Below are 18,687 nucleotides of genomic sequence, written 5' to 3' on the forward strand. Positions count from 1 at the left end.
ATGAATAGTAATACAACGCATAATAACAAAGGATGATCGGTACTGCTCGAGTGCGAGACTAGCTGGCGAGACTCGTTGACATTCCAACGGTCAGTTGGAACTGCGTCGGGACATTGCGGCTGAATTTATGTGCAGGTATGCGTTCAGGCCCAGCGTAGATATGTAACAGTTCTCTACCGTTATGCCATCGACACCATAAGTTATAACATAAGTTGGTTATTGCAATTATCGAAAAAGAGATTAAACGATCGACATCACATTGCAACCGGTCGAAATTGTGCAGTATCGGTTTTGCACGTGATATTGACGAGTTCGAATTATAGTTTTTATTCATGTAATGACTCGTACTTTTCGTACAACAAATATTTCTCTCGGGTGCGAAGGATATTCGTATGATTCTGAAAAAAATTACGTGAAATATACAACAGATTTTGGGTGGGATTTGATGCTTCGTAAACAAATGAAGCGCAGCAGGCTCGGTGTGGCTTGGCAATTAACGGCGTCACGCTGAAGTTAGTCACCGGTCCCGACCTACCGATTCACAAACAAAGTAACTCCTTCAATCGACCGCGGTTTGGCGTTTCCGACATTTTATAACCTATCCGTTGATTCAAGTAGTTCGATCCTAAGAAATATTGTGTTTACGAATATTCTGCGAATCGGCGGCTAGCTTCAGAGTCATGTTAACCGCGCGACGTTTCCGCCAACGAATTTTTTCGTGTCGGATATGATTATTTATAATGTTTTTGTGTGCGAAAGAAGTGCGCTTAAATTAGTGTGTCGTCTATTCATACTTGTGATACGTTAAGCTGTGAAGTTGGCTGTGTATTCCGTTCAAATCCCAACTACCAGAATCAGCCGTCATTATTACTTACACACAATACACACAGGTAATTACTGTTTTACTTCCTTGTCGAATGCTGAGAAATAGGACAGAATCGTGTATCTTTCCTAGGTATTCGCATACGGATATTTTTCGAATCATTGTTACTTTTTTGATCGCATTCTCCAAATTATAAGACAGCAAATGGCGAACCTATGTGAACTTGGCATATAAAAATCCAGAATTCAAGAAAGTTGAATCAGTTTCGGTCTCATCCAATATAGTTCTGCAGTTCTTGATAGACATGGATCACAGTTCCGATCCTGAAATTACCTGAAACAGGGTTTTGCAGAAACTGATATGATGTTAATTAGCGGCTGCACACCAAATTCTGAAATGAAAAGTTCTTTCAGTGAAATTTGAGAGTTTTTAAAAATACCTACAGTTTCTTCTTCATTTCGAAACAAAATTGCGGCAATAATGAACTTCTAAAACAGAGTTCCGACCTATGAAATTGTTTAAACAACCGTTAGTTCCTTTCGTAGCGTTTAAAAGCGATAAATGGGAATGTGGGAATGTATCGTTCATTATATCCACAAACAACGCTGTTGACAACGTTGAAGAGAGTTGTACGATGAATAAGTGGCCTAAATGGGACTCTATAAAAGATTTTAGGCTTGCAATTATTCCATTACTGTCAAACGATTTGATTTGCAAGCCAGTAAAATTAGAGAACCTCACGCTGAATGTTATCAACACCTATGCGTTTGACTGTACCTTTCAACTTATTACGTATGGAATAACGACACACAAGACTTATACCTACAGAACTGTATTGGATGCGACTGAAACTGTTCCAACTCTTGAATTTTCAATTTTGATAGGCTAAGGTTACACAGATAAATGCCGATTGCATGCGAGTTCTGGATAAACTCTTTCCAATCATCAGCAATCCTAATACGAATTGTGGTTTTTTGAACCCCGTATCCTGCTACCTTACTAGCAGTGACACGTCACCAGAAAAATTTGGAATTTCCAGTATATTAGTTTATTCCATATGTACAAAAAATGCATTACACAGTATAGAAATAATTGCTCTGGTATTCGTATAAAGAATAACTAGGTTTTGTTTTCTTTTCATAATCAATACATTATAATAATATTAAGTCATGGAGCAGGTATAGTGCTTAAGGGAGGTATGTTGACTATTATCTTTTTATATAAAACTAATAGCGCGTACCACTTAAATCTTTCCTATACAAAACATGGTTAGGTATCGTTATTAAGATCATCATACAACTGCCGTTACTGGCTACGCGTTACTTTGCTTTGAAATAAAAAATATATAACCTCATTTTCGTTTCTTACTAATCTATACCATTATCATTACTATATTTTATTATTATTATTATTATTATTATTGTTATTCAATTTTTTTATTCCCCTTTTAATTGATATAACGATAATAACAATAGGAATAGTAATAATGATAATAATAACAACGGAAGATTTGAGTGAAACATTGATACGCGGTTGTTTGATTTTAACCTGCGATAAATATATTACAACTTTTTACACAATTTAATAATAGAGGTATGATTGATTTAACATTATTGTAAGTTTTATTAAATTAGGCCATAGACTTTTTAATTAAAGTAAATGTTGATAATAATAATAATAATAATAATAATAATAATAATAATAATAATAATACGTATAGTGTAGCATAAATAATTGAGTATTTTTACAAGTCACTGTACTTAATAACAATAATAATTATTAGGTTAAGAGATTGTACACGTGCCGTCGTATATCCGTATAATATCCATGTACATTGTACAAATATTTCTCTTATCCATATGGAAAAGAAAAAACTAAAATAAATAATAAATAGGGTTTCAGTTTCACCTCACTTCGCTTAAATTCATTTTATTCTATGCATCAATGCACTTTTGTTGTTCATTACGTCGCACAACGTGAAGCTTTTTAATAAATAAAACAGAATTCAATTTTCTACCCCTTTTTTGATCCAGTTGGATAATTTACGGAGAATCAATACTCTGCAATGTCAACAACGGAATCTCAAGCTTATAATTAACTGCATAGTTAGTCCTTCTCTCTTTCTCTATCATGCACACTTTTTTCACTCAAACCGCACGCATCCACGTATCCACACGGTACGAAACGCAGAAAAGCACACACGTTTGTTCTTCTTTTGCCACCACCAAAGTATATACGCAGTGGCGTGATATCTTCTTTTTTTTTTCTTATGTCTCTTTGTAGATTTCATTTCATGATTCTTCATTTTATAACTCGAAAATAATCATCGAAATACTTTGAATTAATTATTAACGCATCGAGAGATAATTAAATGTACCAGATGCACCGAGGACAGCACCGAAAATTCGTACCGCCGTCTAAATTCCAAACTGTTATCACTTAATTTCTTTGTATCAAAACAGTACAACTATTGTGTATTTTGATGACAACTTTATATATACAATTCTGGTACGTTTAACTTGTTCTCGTACTCTTAACGGTAGTAAAAGTTGATCGTTAATCGGTAAGAAGAAGAAATAAAAAAAAACGACCTAAAAAACTGTAATGAAAATTAAGTATTAAAGAGGAACAGGGAGAAGGAAAAAGTTGAAACTAGCCTAGTCAGCCTTGTGTAGGTTTTCGTTCCGCTCTGTACTTTATCAGCAGTTGCCGATTGTCCCGGTACTTGTCAGTGTTTGTACGTGTTCGTCGGGTTCGCATTTGAGTCAGAATCTGGTTCAGAACCGGAAGATTCCCCCCCGTTAACGTTCGTGCTGCAACGCGAACTCCGCCTGCTACTCGCGACACCGCCGTGTCTGCATTTCTCACCACGGTCCACTCCACCTAAAATTTTATAGAAAAAAAATCGTCACTTGCTATAGAATACGGGCTGAAAAGCGAGAGGATAACTCAAAAGCGAATTCAAATAAGCGAAATTAACACAAATCAGGGTTATTACACTTACTGGACAACGGCGTGTGGACTTCGACCTTTATGTTAGCTGTAGCTGTCACCTTAGTTGTGATGTGAGAAGCCGAAGGTACTGGAGACGTTCGACTAGAACCACTCGTGTCGGATCCACCACAGTTCTGTTAGTCAAATAAAAAGGAAAATTCACACGTGTTAGGCATGCGTTAAGATTCTTCGTTCCGCTGGCGTGCTTAAATGAAGGGCAAAGGCTTGAAAATTATTTCCTTGAAATAATCTTCACCGCACAACACTGCAAAATCTGTATCTCTACTTTTCACTCGTGTGCTTTCAAGGGTATTTTCTAGGAGGTATTCAAATCAGCTTATAATTTTCTGGTTAAAAAAAAAGTAGAAAGATTAAAAATAGTGTATTCCAAATTTATCAACCAATGGTTCTCTTTTTTGACTGACGCATCATTTTACGAGCTTTCGCAATTGATTTCCGATTGCAGCTAATCGGCTTTCTGCGTCACGAAGTTAAAAATTGATATTCAAACCGTACCTGATTGCCGCACGTCGAAGTCGTCTCGACTTTAAGCTCTGGCTGAACAATGATGCACGATTCCTGAGTACTGTGCCATGAATTTGGTTCCTCAGTGATTGTGGTCAGCGAAGGCTCGGCGTGCAGTCTATTGCTCTCGCTCTTGTGGGGTCGTTTAGGCGGCGCCGGGGGCTTGGTCCGCCTGACAATGGGGGATGCTGGGGGCGTGGGTGTCGATATTCTGTCAGGATGATCGTTGGGTATGACTTCCGGCGATGGACCAACCAGGGAAAGGAGTATGGGGAAGAAGAAGAGTCCGTTCACGAGCCCGATACCAATGAGGCTGACCAGTACCAGGAAAAAGTACCGCACTATGAAGTCAAACTCAGACAGTCCGAGCATCATTACCGCCAATAGCGTCGTGAGAGCACCGTGCACCACTGGAGCATACATGTGTTCCAAGGCCAGTCTGACTCGTCTGTCCCTGCTGCCGATGCTCGTAACGAAACTCTACAAAAAGTGAAAATAAAGGTTTAACTTTGAAGCAGCGAAACTCGTTGGAACTGATTCGGGTTTCAAGAAATATGAAATTGCATTCAGCCTTTAATTCCAGTATTGAAAATGAGAAGGTCAAGTTCATGTGACCTTACGACAAACGAATCGCGTTTTGGATAAAGAAAGAAAATCATTCTTACCAGACATATGTGAACGGTGAAGTGTACGGCGATACCGACGCTCACGACGAGTAAAACAGCGGGAACGGCGCTTAGTTTTATACCGCAAAGTCCCATGATCCCAAGTAGCTGTAAAACAACCCCAGCCAACGAGGTGCCGACGAGAAGAGCGGCCCATAGATTGAGAAGAAGAACTCCAACTACGGCAACGGAAGCGCCGAGGGCAGCGAGAAGCGCTATACCGAGACATCCTCTCAGGCCCATGTACTGTTCCCAATAAAGAAATGGAATCCCGGAGGGAAAATTAGGAAGACCACGTTCCTCGAATTTTCTGCAGAGTTCGCGAACACTGCCGATGAGCTCGGTGATCTGATCGGTGTCCGTGAGTTTGTGAAGGTAAAAAGGCATCTGGGCGTAGGTGAGAGGCATGCTCTTTGGTATCTTGAGCTCGGGGTCGTTTGTGTAGAACCACTGCCTGGGTTCCGGTCTCAAGTTAGCCTGAGAAGCGCCGTAGGCGAAGGCGTCATTCGACGCCCAGGCGCTGAGGTAGTTGTAAAAAGCCCTAGGATTTATAATACCGTCAGAGTCGACGAGTCGCGTTTGATTGATGAGCGTCTTGTCGATCGGGTTGTCAACGTGGCCGGTTTGCACCATCAACTTATACGCCAGGATTGCGTCGTCGCTCGCGTTCTTGAACCACTCCTCCTGAACGACGCACCCTCGGCTGTAGTCGCGGTCGAACGCCGCCTGAAGTCCCTTCAACCAGTCCCTGAAAAGGCCGAGCCAGAACTCCGGGAGTCCACCGTCGTCGTTCTTGATGACATTCTTGACACGCATGAAGGCATCGTGGTACTCGTAGAGGAGCCGCTGATTATTCGGGTACTCAAAGTCGCGTCCGGTCACCGCGTACATGTTGTAAAATCCGAAGTGCTTCGCTTGGGCGGCGAGGAAGCCGTGCTCGTCCGAATTTTGGGGGACGAGGTCGGTCAGCTCGAGTCCATCGTTGACCCTCGTCGCCTGCCAAGCGCTGCCGGCCAGAATACCGGCGAAGAGCATCATCCCGAAGACCTTGGTCGTCGGACGGGTTACGAAAGGTGCGTAATGCCGGGCGGCGAGCTGCGAGAGGCCAAATCCGAGGCAGTCGTCCTTTGAGCAGCCGGTCAGCGAGTCGTCCTCGGTGGGCTGCTTCTCGGCGTCCCCTTTGAGGTCGCCGCCGATCCACGCCTCGTTCCTGTGGCTTCTCGGGCTCAGTATTTGCGTGCAGGTCTCCCGGCGCTCGGGCGGAATCGCCCGCGTCACGGTCTGCTTCGCGGTTCCGCAACCGTTGCCCCTGCAGCCTGTGCTGCCTGGGGAGTAAACCGTGGGCCTTTTCAGGGCCGGAAGACAACAGCAGAAAATGTCGGAGCGGCCGGATCGACGCCGGCGAAGATCGAGGCTCACCATCGCCGGGAAAATCAGCAGCATCGCGGCGAGGTTGAAGAGGATCAGGATCGCGGCCTGCAGAGAGAAGACCCTCAGGGCCGGTACGGGGATCATCGCCGCGGCGAAAAATGCCGAGACGTTGCTCAGCCCCGTCAGGAGTACAGACAACCCCGTACGTTTCAGCACCATTCCCGTCTGTTCTCCGCTCCGCACCTCGTTAACCGACAACTCCGCGTAGGTATGGGTCAGCAGGAACATGTCGTGAACACCAAGACCCAGCGCCAAGAAAGGCACGATCTGCGTCGTCGCCGCGTTGAATGGGATGCCCAAGAGCGCGCAGAAACCCAGACCCGCTGCGACCGCCGCGCACACCAGCATCACACCCGCTATTCCAACCCCCGATTGTGAGCGCACAGGGTCGTTCCACCTCAGGAGAGCCAATCCCGCGTAGAGGACCTGTGAAAATTTTGGAACAAGGTATAAGGATCACTCATCGTTTGGTTTCGTTGACGTCGGAGTTACTCCACGCGGAGATGGTAGAAGAGAACTCACCATTAGCGCGCACCCGATGACGATTTTCACGACCGATATCTCGCTGTACTTTCCAAGAATGTCGTTCATCGTGGTTGTGCTAAAGGCGTAGAGGTTGTAAGGCGCGCTTCCGTTTCCCTTCAGTTGTTTCTTTATTTCGTTGCTGAACGCCCGCTGCCAGGTATCGAGAACGATAGACGCCTTCTCCTGGGACCAATCGATGTGATGAACTTTGTACGTGTTCACCCAAAACTCGTAGAGTTCCCGCTCTCCCATTAGCTGAACGACGGTCTGCAGTGCTGCGGCCCGCGTAAGGTGACCAGTCTTATTGTGCTTTGCTCCCCCGACTACGAGCTCCTCTGGCCAGTGCATGTACTTCGCTGCAAATCCGTAACAGCCTCCGGTCAGCTCTGCTCCTACGTCTGGTGGCTGATGAAAAAAAAAAAACAACGTCAACGTCGAGCTTTATTTTTGCGAAACGGGTTGTGAGTTATCGGCTAAATTTGGGCAGCAAAGGTGTGCGAAGCTTCTCTGGGTTAACATACTATCAGAATTCTATTCCGAAAGAGGATCAAAGGCGATAAACGTTTTCATTAGTAAACAAAGGGCGGTTCATTAAGGAATTCATGTCATATCTTATTAAGAAAACTGTTTCATGATTTATGCAGCAATCCAATTGGTCGTAAGTGTCACTCTCGCCGGTGTGCTTATATTATACCCTGGCTATATAGGTATAATGTGATGTTTTAACGGCGGAATTGAGAACCTCATAATAAACTTTCGAGGACTATATAGGTAGCTATATTACCTACCGATTCGTATACCAGGTATAGGAGGGTAATATACAGGTATAGTTGGGTCGGGTTGGGTCCGTGAAAATGACGAAACGGCGACTGCGGTGGTCGCGGAGGTAAGCCATGGAATGGGGAGAGAACCGGAGAGGGAAGAGACCTCACAGCGCGCTTTTATGGGCCCGTTATATACATATACCTACATGGTCCATTTCTCGTCGGACGGATCGGACCGGATGATAATATTAGGTACCCTCGATTCAACAAATTTTCACTAGATTCATATTTGTGGAAATGCGAATCCGCACGCGCAAATATCCGGGACCAATTCGGCGAATTGTCCGTATTGGTTTTCGCTCTATTATCGAACGATCCATATTAATTTCTGTTCTTCCACAAAGATCGATCTTTATCTTGAAACTCGTTTTCGACGGCGCACCGTGTTCATTTTTGTAAATACTTTCCGCTTGTAAGTTTCCAGCAATTGCGTTACCTCGTAAGCACAAAATAATGAATATTACCTTTATTCTAACTTTTGTCAACACTCGTAAAAACAAAAAGAGCGGAAACTGATTCTACTTCTAAACTCAAATACGTTAATGCAATTTCTAGGCAGGATAAGTTACCATCTTGTCACTATTTCACGTAAATTACGGAGTGCCGATTTCATCCGTAAATGCGGATAGTGTTTTGTCCGCTTGAGAAAATACGAGACGATGATATTATTAATCCTTCCCTTAGAAACCAATCTATCCAAGTTTGTTTCGGTATAGTGTCCATATGAAAATAAATAATACAAATTTATTGACTTTGCAACGTTAACGTAGCGATATATTCTTGTAGAAAAAAAAAAAAAAAAAAAAAAAACAGAAAACTTGCTACAATCTACTGATATTCCGCAAATTCCAAAGTTTCGAAACAAGGTTTTCAAGAAAGATAAAAATAAAAAATCACGTTCCATCACGTTTCCAACTTTGCAACTTTACCTGAAATATCTCGTTATTTTTCGAGCCACCCTTTATCTGTCCGAACATTGTTATACACAGATCGCGTATGTATACCTAACACATACCAAAGCTATGCCTTCATTCTATACATGAACTTATAAACGCACATTCTTAGAACTGTATGGTTAAAATGTACCTACCCCATGCGCACGTAATAAAGTACCACGAGGCTACTTTTGACCTTGCATACTCCCTCCGTCGAGATCGGAGCCAGCATATCACAACCTCCGTCTCGTCGCGTGAAACAAGACGCATGCCGCAAGACGCAAGCCGCAAAACGCAAGACGCGAGATCACCGCGTTGCGTTGCGGCGTCTCCCGGTCGGAACGGAAGAGATGCCCGAGTGAGCGCCCGCACACGCACACTTACACGCGACACCCGCATGCCGAGGTTGGGGCCGGGGCCACCCACGATTATCCCACCGTGATTATCGTACGCGGTGGGCCTCCGTCATCCCCCCCCCCCCCCCCCCCCCCCCCTCACCCCATATCCCTCCCCTCCCCTCCCCTCACCCTCAACGGCCCGTCGCAATCTCTTTTTCTTTTCCTCACAGTCTCTCCGCATAACGTAGGTGTATGTACGTAGGTATATATATATATATATATATATATATATATACAGATGCATATATGTGTATGCAACGCGTAGAGATACATGCGTAATCGTATTGCCGCGCGACGGGAACGGCACACATGATTATAAACATTGTACGCAAGTTATGTACGGACACGACGGATGTATCGGGTACACGTATGTAAACGAATTAAAGCTTTACCAAACACTGCGCGTATACGTACAATATTATGTGTGTGTATATCGTGTGTACATTGGCATAGGCATGCATTCGTCCGTTAACCTCGAATACCAGTTGTATTATAACACCTATGCTTTGCTGTGTATATACTCGCGAAAAATGTGTTGAAGTGAAAAACAAGCGAAATGGATAAAAAGAGGAGAGAGAATTTAAATAGAAAAAAACAAAATGGGAAATAATAAGAAAAACACCGTCGTGGATTATATACGCAAATAAACCGCGACTCGTGCACGTTTACGTGTTTATAGCGCGATCGCTTCTATGTCGAAATTATATCTGTATTATATATGGATGTGTGTGTGCGCGCGGGCTTTTCTTGCGCGACCTTCGCGGGTGAGAGGACGGGTACCAATAACCGCAGTGTGCGCGAAACGCCGATGCGATTATACGTGTACAAATGTCCCGGTATCTATACATAGGTTGAACTTGGCTCTCGCGATTTTTATAACTGTTTAGATGAAATTTTTACATCTTTATTTTTGGCCGCGTTTTTTGAACAATCTTAAAATCGAATGGGTATCGCATGAAATTGGAAAAAAAAAAAAACAAAAAATTTAATTGAACGACAAAGATGATACAACGAGCAGCAGCTATCTTTGCGTAGCGTAAGTACGAGAAAGGGCCTGCAGTGTGTTGGTCGGTTTTAAAGAACCGCTGCTGCACTGCTGAACTGTTAAGGAATGCCGCGTCACGTTTTCTGACCGCCTCGCTGGGCCCCGTCTGCAGACTAGGTATACTTTCACCCTTCTCTCTTTCTCTCTGTATTCTCTTTTCATCTCCGGGCTCCTTGCATGTCGCTTCGCTGCTAAGACGAGAGGATTAACACTTCACGTGGAAGAAAAACATGCCAAATGAATTGGGTATTAACCCAAACCCTGACAGTTCCGCGGTCTCCGTATGCTTCGAGGTGTACAGGCTGATTCAAATTTGATAGAAACTTGTCTTTTTTTTTTTTTATTCCAGGGTAGGAAAATTCTTCGTACATACATTTATTCAAACTCTCAGGAAATGAAAAATTAACTGCTTTCCGTGTTACCGTACACGACCTGCGACTAAATCTAATCTCGCATAAAATTTAGACCGTTTACTTAAGAATCTTCGATTCAATCGGAACATTTTTTCAACACTTGACGCTTCTCTTTCAACCCTTCAAATAACCGATTTGAGATTGTAAAAAAATGACCCATCGTTAAATTTTGAAACCCGTACCTTGGCTAATTTTGTAAATATTCTTCAAATACCCGTCATCTCCGTTTTCTAATGTAAAAATTTTGGGAACAGTCGTTTAAAACAAATTTTAGTCTCGGTATAAAAAACTTTGCGTAGCGTTAGTAAACGCAAACCGCAAACATTAAAAATAAAAATAAAAATCCTATCAAAACTGTACGGCCCGAAAGTAAAGAAACGGTCTAAAACATCTTTGGAAAAAGGTTGTAGAATTTGTTGTTCGAATTGAAAAGGAAGGTGTTAAAAAGTCACACTTACATACGTATGCATGTAAAATTCCTTGCGCAGGAAAGTATTATATTACGTACGTATATAATTAATTCCCAAGAAATGATTTATATTCTAAAATTCACCCGGCACACCTGAGAATCGCCATCACGTAATACGCATAAAAGAAATAAATACATAACCAATAGATCAGAGGCGGAGGTGCATGTACGACAAAAGCGCAACAATGAACGACGCCCGGTGCGGGACCACCGGAGCAGATTGCCGAGGCATTCACGGGCTGCATGCGGAATATCGACGGCATTTACCGTCCGTCGAAGAGACGGTCGCCGATGGGCCCTGGTGTTGGTGGCCGGGCCCAGGTATCATTGTAGCAACAATAGGCGGTAAGTGGTATGACGCGCGTCTGTCGGCGTAATGTTATTTTATCGTTCTCCCCGGTGCATGCTCGGCTCCTCACACGCAACCTCGCATACGCATTGCCTGATCACCGCTGACGGACCGAAGGAAATATCAACCGAAAATCCCGCCGCCGTATGCGCATGCGGTATGTATAATGCATAAACGTCGTTGTTGCTTCACGTTACGGAGTCGGCTAATGAATGAATCTTCTTTTATCTTGTATGATTGTTTTGTACTTCTTTTTCTTTTTTTCTTTCTTCTTTACAACAAACGTGGTCGCATCATCGAAGAACCGATCGGACTCGAAAGTACCGAAGGTGAAGAAGCAATGCGAACGCGATAGAACATTGAATTGTCATTTCTCGCTGGGATATCTTTTTTTTTTTTTTTTCTCAAACTAGAAGAGAAATTTCGTATGCAAAGAATACGCGATTTGAATTGTTAACGGGAATTTACAGATATTAAGTATTATTGTACGTGCCCTTTTTTAATGCCAATGGTCTGTGACGTTGTATAATTAATAATTAAATTCGTTGTTGCATAATTATTTTCTACTTTATTGACAAACGATTAATGAATCTTGGACAAACAATTGTTAGATACTTGAGATTCGCGCAAACATCTTCATACTAGTTTATTTCACACAATTCGAATATTAGATCCTATGGAAACTATAAAGCTATATAAAATGGTAAGAAATATTTCTTCCGAATGATCATGTAAAGACGTGTCGACAGATTTACGGAGTTTAAATTTTCTTCCAACACAAAATGAGCGGGTTTTTTTTTCTATGGGTGAAAAATCGCGTCACATGAGCACGGGCGTATAAAATGAATTGAGTTAAATTCTTAAGATGACGCCAACGACTGATTATCTTCGACGTATAAATTGTACACACGTACCCACGTCATTCGACAGATGAACAACGTGCAGAGTATGGCCGTAGTGTTTAAGTATCATCGATTGATTTCCTCCTCTTCGGGACAGCAGCTCCGACAAGTTTGGTTATCGGTTAGGAATATAAAGCGGGTCGTTTAAAATTCTACAGACGTCGTCAGATACGTATTTCGGGTCGTTATAAATGTAAGTTAAGTATTCCCCGGCGGTTATCTTCCGCGCTTAGCTCTTCGTCGGAATAATTGATCAGAACTGTAAATTAATCAGTCCGACGAGAGAGGTAGAATCGTCGCTTCGCAACTATAAACTGATAAGGCTGTTAAATATATTTACATCTCAACGGTGATCGGGACCTTTTTATAAATATCAGGGTTAAACCTACCTGTTGTGACTTTTTGTTCGGGGCAGTTTCGGGACAGTCCTTGTCCGTGGGGTCGAGACACGGTTTGCTCTGGTACCCGTTCGTTATCCCTGACCGTTTCATGTAGTCCTCGAGAGTCTTGAAGGAGAATACGAACGGAAGTTTTTTCATCTGTTCCAGCATCTCGGTGGGGTTTAAATTCGTCCATTGAACCCCGGTTTTACTGTGCCTGTTCAAATGCCAAGTTACGTGTGAGTTCGATCCTTGCAATTCACTTGTTAGAATTTCTCATGAAGGAATCACATTTAATTTCACTCCATATACAGTATAATTTATTCGTTCAATTCAAACGTCTTTGTTCGGATCATTCGTTCACTCGCAACGTTCTTTCTCACAACTCAAATTCAAGTTTAAATTTAATTCTCAACGTACGAAGAAAAAAAAATAAATAAAACTTACGGTATGTGAACTGGATACTCCGGACCAAGGAGTTTGCTACCTTCCCAAAAACAGTCCAAGGGCGTGATTATCGCGCACGGTATGATGTTCTCGAATATCTGAAAAAATTCAAGAAGCCGGTTGAATTGTTGGATCCGGTTACAGAAATTGCGAAAAATATTTCCTCTGTCTCTCTCTCTCTCTCTCTTTAAATCCCAAGGCGACCTCGCCTCCTCTCTTGCGCAGGGTCCGTTTATAGTTGAGGAGGCAGAAACTAACACGCGGTTAGGTATAATATACTTGTATAGAGGATCGCGGAGAAACGAGCTTTCTTAGAATAGGACGAACCTTGCGCCCTACTTCGCCTCGCCTTCTGTCCTTATATTCCCCTCTCCCTTCCTTCCTCATCTACCTTTAGTCCTTCGGCAACAAAATCACTCCGTATAGTTTTCTCCTCTCTTGTCTTCTCTTTCTACACCTCATCCCGCCCTTTTCCTTTCCCCTTCCCCCAACTTGCGCAGGAAAGATTATAGCAGATTAAGTTTCCTACTTCTCGGAAGAATTTTAAACAGCGGTAGAGATTCGAAGAGGTCTGCACCCTCCCTTCTTCACTTCTTTCCCTTCCACCTCAGTCCTGGCCTCTTCCAGAACAGTGCGGAATAATTAAGGTGATAAATTGTGCTATCCGGATGTCAAATGAATGTCAGGCTTGTACACGGTTTTTCTTCATTGTTATTTACTTTAGAATTGAGAGAGATGAGAAAGACCTAGGTTGGCAGGCCAGACTAAACACAGAAATAGAAAAACAATCTTCGTAGAAAAAAAGGAATGGAAATTATTTACCTAAAAATGGCAAGAATATTTAGATACGAATGTATACAAAAACATGTCTTGCTTTTACGGAGAGTCGAAAAACGAAAGAAGCAAGGAAATCGAAATGGATAGAAAAAGGATGAAATGAATCCAACCTCACAATTGGTGAATGGAAAAAGTCCCTTAAAACTGACCGAATCGCTCCGCTCGTTGAACAAATCGAAGGCGTGTAACGTATTAACTGCATACTTCAGAGCACAAGTAGGTATTTGCTTTCCGATGTCCGACAGCAGTATCAAGTATAAAACGATTACCGGTAGGGGTAGAAGATAATTGGATGGGTAGGTTTGAAGATGGTGGGCGCGTGCGCGCACGCAACCGGATTTTACAGTAGCCTGCGAGATATGCAGATTGTGGTCGCGGGGCAACGTCATATTTCCTGCAGATACCGGTTGCCGTACGAAGCTGCGCGTCGTCGTCGTCAAGGATACTTTGCTCGTACCCATTAATAACGCACAATACAATACGAGTCCATTGGATAACGAACGGCTCGATTCTTTCTCGTTCCACATTACTTTACCCGGATTTTCCCGATCAGTGGTCCACCGCTTGTAATTTGAGCACGAGAAATCGGTGGTTTAAAATCTTCCATAATTCCACTCAAAGACCAAAACATCCATACACGTTATGCCGTCGAAGTGGGAGTGATCGTAGTCGATCAGAACTGCTGGAGTAGCGGTTGCGGGTTGGACGAATAAGTTGTATTCGACGTAAATAGATGGTTGACGAAGACCTGCACGGACGTACTGTAACATCCTCGAGTATTCTCTCAGAGTGTGTATACCTGCTGCGGCACATTGCACCGACATACGCAACCATAATCTACTCTATACTCGTATAATATTATACAAGCACGGGACGTAATCGGTCGGCATCGGCATCGGCATCGGCATCAGCAGCTCAACGGGCTGCGATACTACCCGAAGGGCATTTATTGCGCTCGCATTTGCGTACGTAACGACGAGGGTCCGCGCCGACGACCCGAAGAAGACCACACGCCGCGACGACCCGGTGTAAGAGGACATTGGTTGAAGAGGTGATGGGTGGCGGTAGGGAGCGAGGGGGATGGGGATGGAGATGGGCACAGGAAGAGAACCCGCGGCCGGTGCCTGCGCCAAAGACGAGGAGGAAGACGAGGAAGACGGAGCCAGGCGCACCCCGTCATTATGCGAGGCTAATTGCCTCGCCGCTTATTTAGTAGTGGCTGGCTGCTCGTTCGTTCCTTCGTCCGCTGGTCGTCTTGCCGCCGCCGCCGCCGCCGTCAGACTCTCTCTGCCCCCTTTCTCTTCCATGCCCTTCTCTTCCCGTCTCTTCATCGCCGTGCCGCGAACCACTTGATGGGCTTACACAGACCCCACCATAATGCGTATTATACCCTATATGTCTTGTACCTTCGGGCTACGATATACCGATCGTAAATCGTCTGTCCCAGACGTATTTACAGTCTATATAGATATCCCGCTTGTGTCTACATACGTACGATATGTCGTACATTTTTATGAACGCTTCGGTGTGTTTGGGTTAGAACGTGCAGATTAAACCGTTGAGCGTGGACTTCGAGCGGATTTGGTTATTGATTCATTTTGGCATGGTTTTTGTGTTCAACGAATCTCGTAATGTGCGTACGTATCATGAGACGTTACGTTTTGACAATGTGACATTGAATTGCGCAAAATTTCTTCTTATACCTAACTTACCCTCGACTTTTGTAGGCAGGCTTTTGACTGTTTTTTTTGAAATCTTTTTTTTTTTTACGCTCCTCCGATCAAAAAATCATCTTGATTGATGTGAAACGTTTTGCAATCGTGTTTTGCAATTTGTTCAAACATTTTTTAAATCCTTTGGGAAATCATTGAAATCCCTGTAGAGTATCCGTCAAATAATAAAAATATTGTTTTTTTTACGTCTATTCGTTGCTGAGAATTTCATAATTTTACGCACATCGACGTAGTACGATTATAAGCGTAGATAAAATTACATACCTGGTCGACATAGTGCATGTCGTAATTGGGCACGCTCGGCGCGTAACACATGTCTTTCAGGCGCCAGGACCTAGAAACAAAGAATATAACGTGAGGCTAGACTACACGCATCTAAATCTCATGCGTTATTACATGTTATAAATTGCGTGCGATCTGTTTTTCTTTTTTGGTCTGGTAGCCGGTTTTTGGTTGGAAATTATCAAATTTCTGAACCAATGAGTATCCCTCGAAAAGTAATTTTTGGTAATAGGTCGATTAGAAGTGTTGTTTATCTTTTTTTCTTCTCGCTTTTATCGTACAGAAAATTATTTCAAGCTCATTACATATGGATAGCAAAAATAATCTCGACGATATTCCGTAATTGCGCATCCGTATAAACAAAGTTCTTAATTCTCTCTAACTTGGAGAAAGAAAGAAAAAAAAGAAATATAATATCGTAGCGTTTAGAAACACGAAAACTAATTTCAACAGTGTATTTTTCTACATATATCATTTTAATTGTATGTCTTTCGCGTATAATGATCTATGATAGTTATGATTGTTTTTTTTTTTTTTTTTCTTTTAAAATTTGTCCAGTTTATTGTCTTTACATGAAAGAAGTTTCATGCTTTAGGCAAATCCCGTATGAACTCTGGGGTTGAGCTATGCGAGCGCACAGCGTAGCAACGCCGTTAATTCTTATGGTGGAGTTGTTGCTAATTAAGTATGCATACAGGTGTGGATGGCACAAACGAAGATATGATCTTTCTGGCAACTTATACACACACACCAGTGCATTATGAAAGTTATGTAACGTTTAGCGGTGTGTAGGTATACCTTCTATGCAATATACGCGACACATATTCGAAGGGGGTGAAGATGTTGTATATTCGGGATTCATCCGCATCCACGGGCATAGTGTACAACTTTTAAAAATGCATCTCAGTACTCCATCGCTCGACGCTCGAGAATGCTCGTTGGATTGTTGGCCAACCAGGATGTGGATTTTTTTTATTGCTTTTATTTAGTTTCACTTTATACTCTTCAATTTCTTTCTTATCTCTCTGTATGTCGAGCGAAAAGAAAGAAGAAGAATCGAAAATTTATCCGTATGTTACGCTAAATTACAAAAATAAAAAAATTGAACAGAAAACAGGAGAAAAGATGTTATAATAATATTAATAATATTAATAATTGCATCACGTAAAACTTGAGGTGTACATTTTGAAAAAAATTAAGTCTTGACACTAACGAAACGGACATAACTATAGGACGGTACAAGAAAGGGGAAAAAAAGGAAACTTACGTATCGAACAACTGGACGGTGACTTGAGTCGCGGCTCTGAGGGCGGTCAAATGTTCCTTCAGAGCACTCGAATGTAGGATATTTGCTCCCGCGTGCTTCGGGGTCTGGATCACGAGCTGATGCGTCGAGGCTGCAGCCTCGCCGAGAGCCTCGCTCGCGTATTGGACCTCTTTCTCCAGCCTTCCACCCTCTGCAAAGTAAAAGCGAGCCAAAAAGTTTTATTGCAAATTGTATGCAGAGGATAACTGAGACTGGGTAAATCACCATTTTTATAATACTTCGGGGGTTTTCCCTTCGTTAAAAATAATAGGATGTTCATAAAAATTTTATACGTATCATATAGTCGTAGGTAGAAGAAACACATTGTTGACTCTTCTGCTGTTTCGTCTTTTCATGTGCATTAACATCAAAAACAATTTTTACGTATCGACTGCAAATGAGGTTAAAACTCGTAACGATTTTTTTTTTTTTTCTTTTCGGTCTTGGAATTTAATGTCCTTCTAAGTCTTCAATTTTACTGATAAATCGATATTATTTGATTCGAATATCCGGTTCAACATCAAAATTTCAGGTTTTTTCCAGCGATAATTATACGAAATTGACCGCTTTTATAATTCCAAAAACAATAATTGAACCCACATTGAATGGGTGTACCAGCAAAAATGACCTTTTCTGCCGCGAGGCATCGGGATTAGGTGGTACGGAATATACCCTTTATTTTCTTGAAATCATCAGTAATAACCGTACGGTATATGTTTGAACCTATATTGTACGCGATGTGTCGTAAAGGGACGTTTGTCTGGCTTTTGGTTCTTGTGGTTGTTGGGCCCCTAGGGCCCCTGGGCCACCCAGAGGGTACCGGAGCCGCCGTTCTTTGGGTCGTTCCCAGCTTTCCCCGATTCCTAGTTGTACTGTAAGTACGACGGACATGTTGCGGGTGGCGAGTGCGAATGGATCAATTTTTACGAAATTTGTTCCACTGGTCGATCTTCATTCAACTTTTTATTACAACTGATTGTATAGATTTTGAGGAACAAGATCAAAGTCGAGATTGGATCCCTGAATTTTTTTGCAAAGTATAAAAATCTCAACATTGTCAAAATTTCTTATCATTTCGAAAACAACGGTAATAACAGCGATTACTTGTAAATAATAAAATTATCGCAGTCATTTTAAGTCAATCGATAACTTTTCCCGTTCACTTCTTCGTAGCATCTTACTTCTTTTCTTTCTTCATTAAATTCCAAATAACATTTCCACGATTTCATCATCAACTATCTTTTCGTTCTCTTTTCCGAATTGTTTATCGTTGACGGTACAACACCAGCAAAAAAAGTAACAACAATATTAACAATCGTTGTTGTTTCTCGAAAAATTTCCACCCACCCCAATTACCATTTACGATTTCTTCATCCCTTGCCGCAATGCCGTGGTCCTTGTCGA

The 18,687-nt window shown here is 42.3% G+C and overlaps 1 protein-coding gene across 2 annotated transcripts in view; it reads right to left on the reverse strand.

Annotated features, from left to right (window-relative positions):
• Positions 1–1,862: 1,862 nt before the first annotated feature.
• Positions 1,863–18,687, reverse strand: part of LOC124310070 (protein patched) — a 28,701-nt gene continuing 11,876 nt past the window's right edge. Inside the window, exons 3-11 of one of the 2 annotated variants that reach the window (XM_046773643.1) lie at positions 17,245–17,434; positions 15,960–16,029; positions 13,126–13,223; positions 12,688–12,895; positions 6,961–7,368; positions 5,008–6,864; positions 4,334–4,822; positions 3,828–3,951; positions 1,863–3,706 (exon numbers count right to left, since the gene is read on the reverse strand). In XM_046773643.1, the coding sequence (XP_046629599.1) occupies positions 3,552–3,706; positions 3,828–3,951; positions 4,334–4,822; positions 5,008–6,864; positions 6,961–7,368; positions 12,688–12,895; positions 13,126–13,223; positions 15,960–16,029; positions 17,245–17,434 (3,599 nt within the window). In that variant the 3' untranslated portion in view covers positions 1,863–3,551. Of the gene's footprint in view, positions 3,707–3,827; positions 3,952–4,333; positions 4,823–5,007; positions 6,865–6,960; positions 7,369–12,687; positions 12,896–13,125; positions 13,224–13,452; positions 13,858–15,959; positions 16,030–17,244; positions 17,435–18,687 lie in introns of those variants that run through there. The other variant, XM_046773644.1, reaches the window with a different exon arrangement.

The sequence above is a fragment of the Neodiprion virginianus genome, chromosome 1, assembly GCF_021901495.1.
Source record: "Neodiprion virginianus isolate iyNeoVirg1 chromosome 1, iyNeoVirg1.1, whole genome shotgun sequence".
Taxonomy (NCBI): Eukaryota; Metazoa; Arthropoda; class Insecta; order Hymenoptera; family Diprionidae; genus Neodiprion; species Neodiprion virginianus.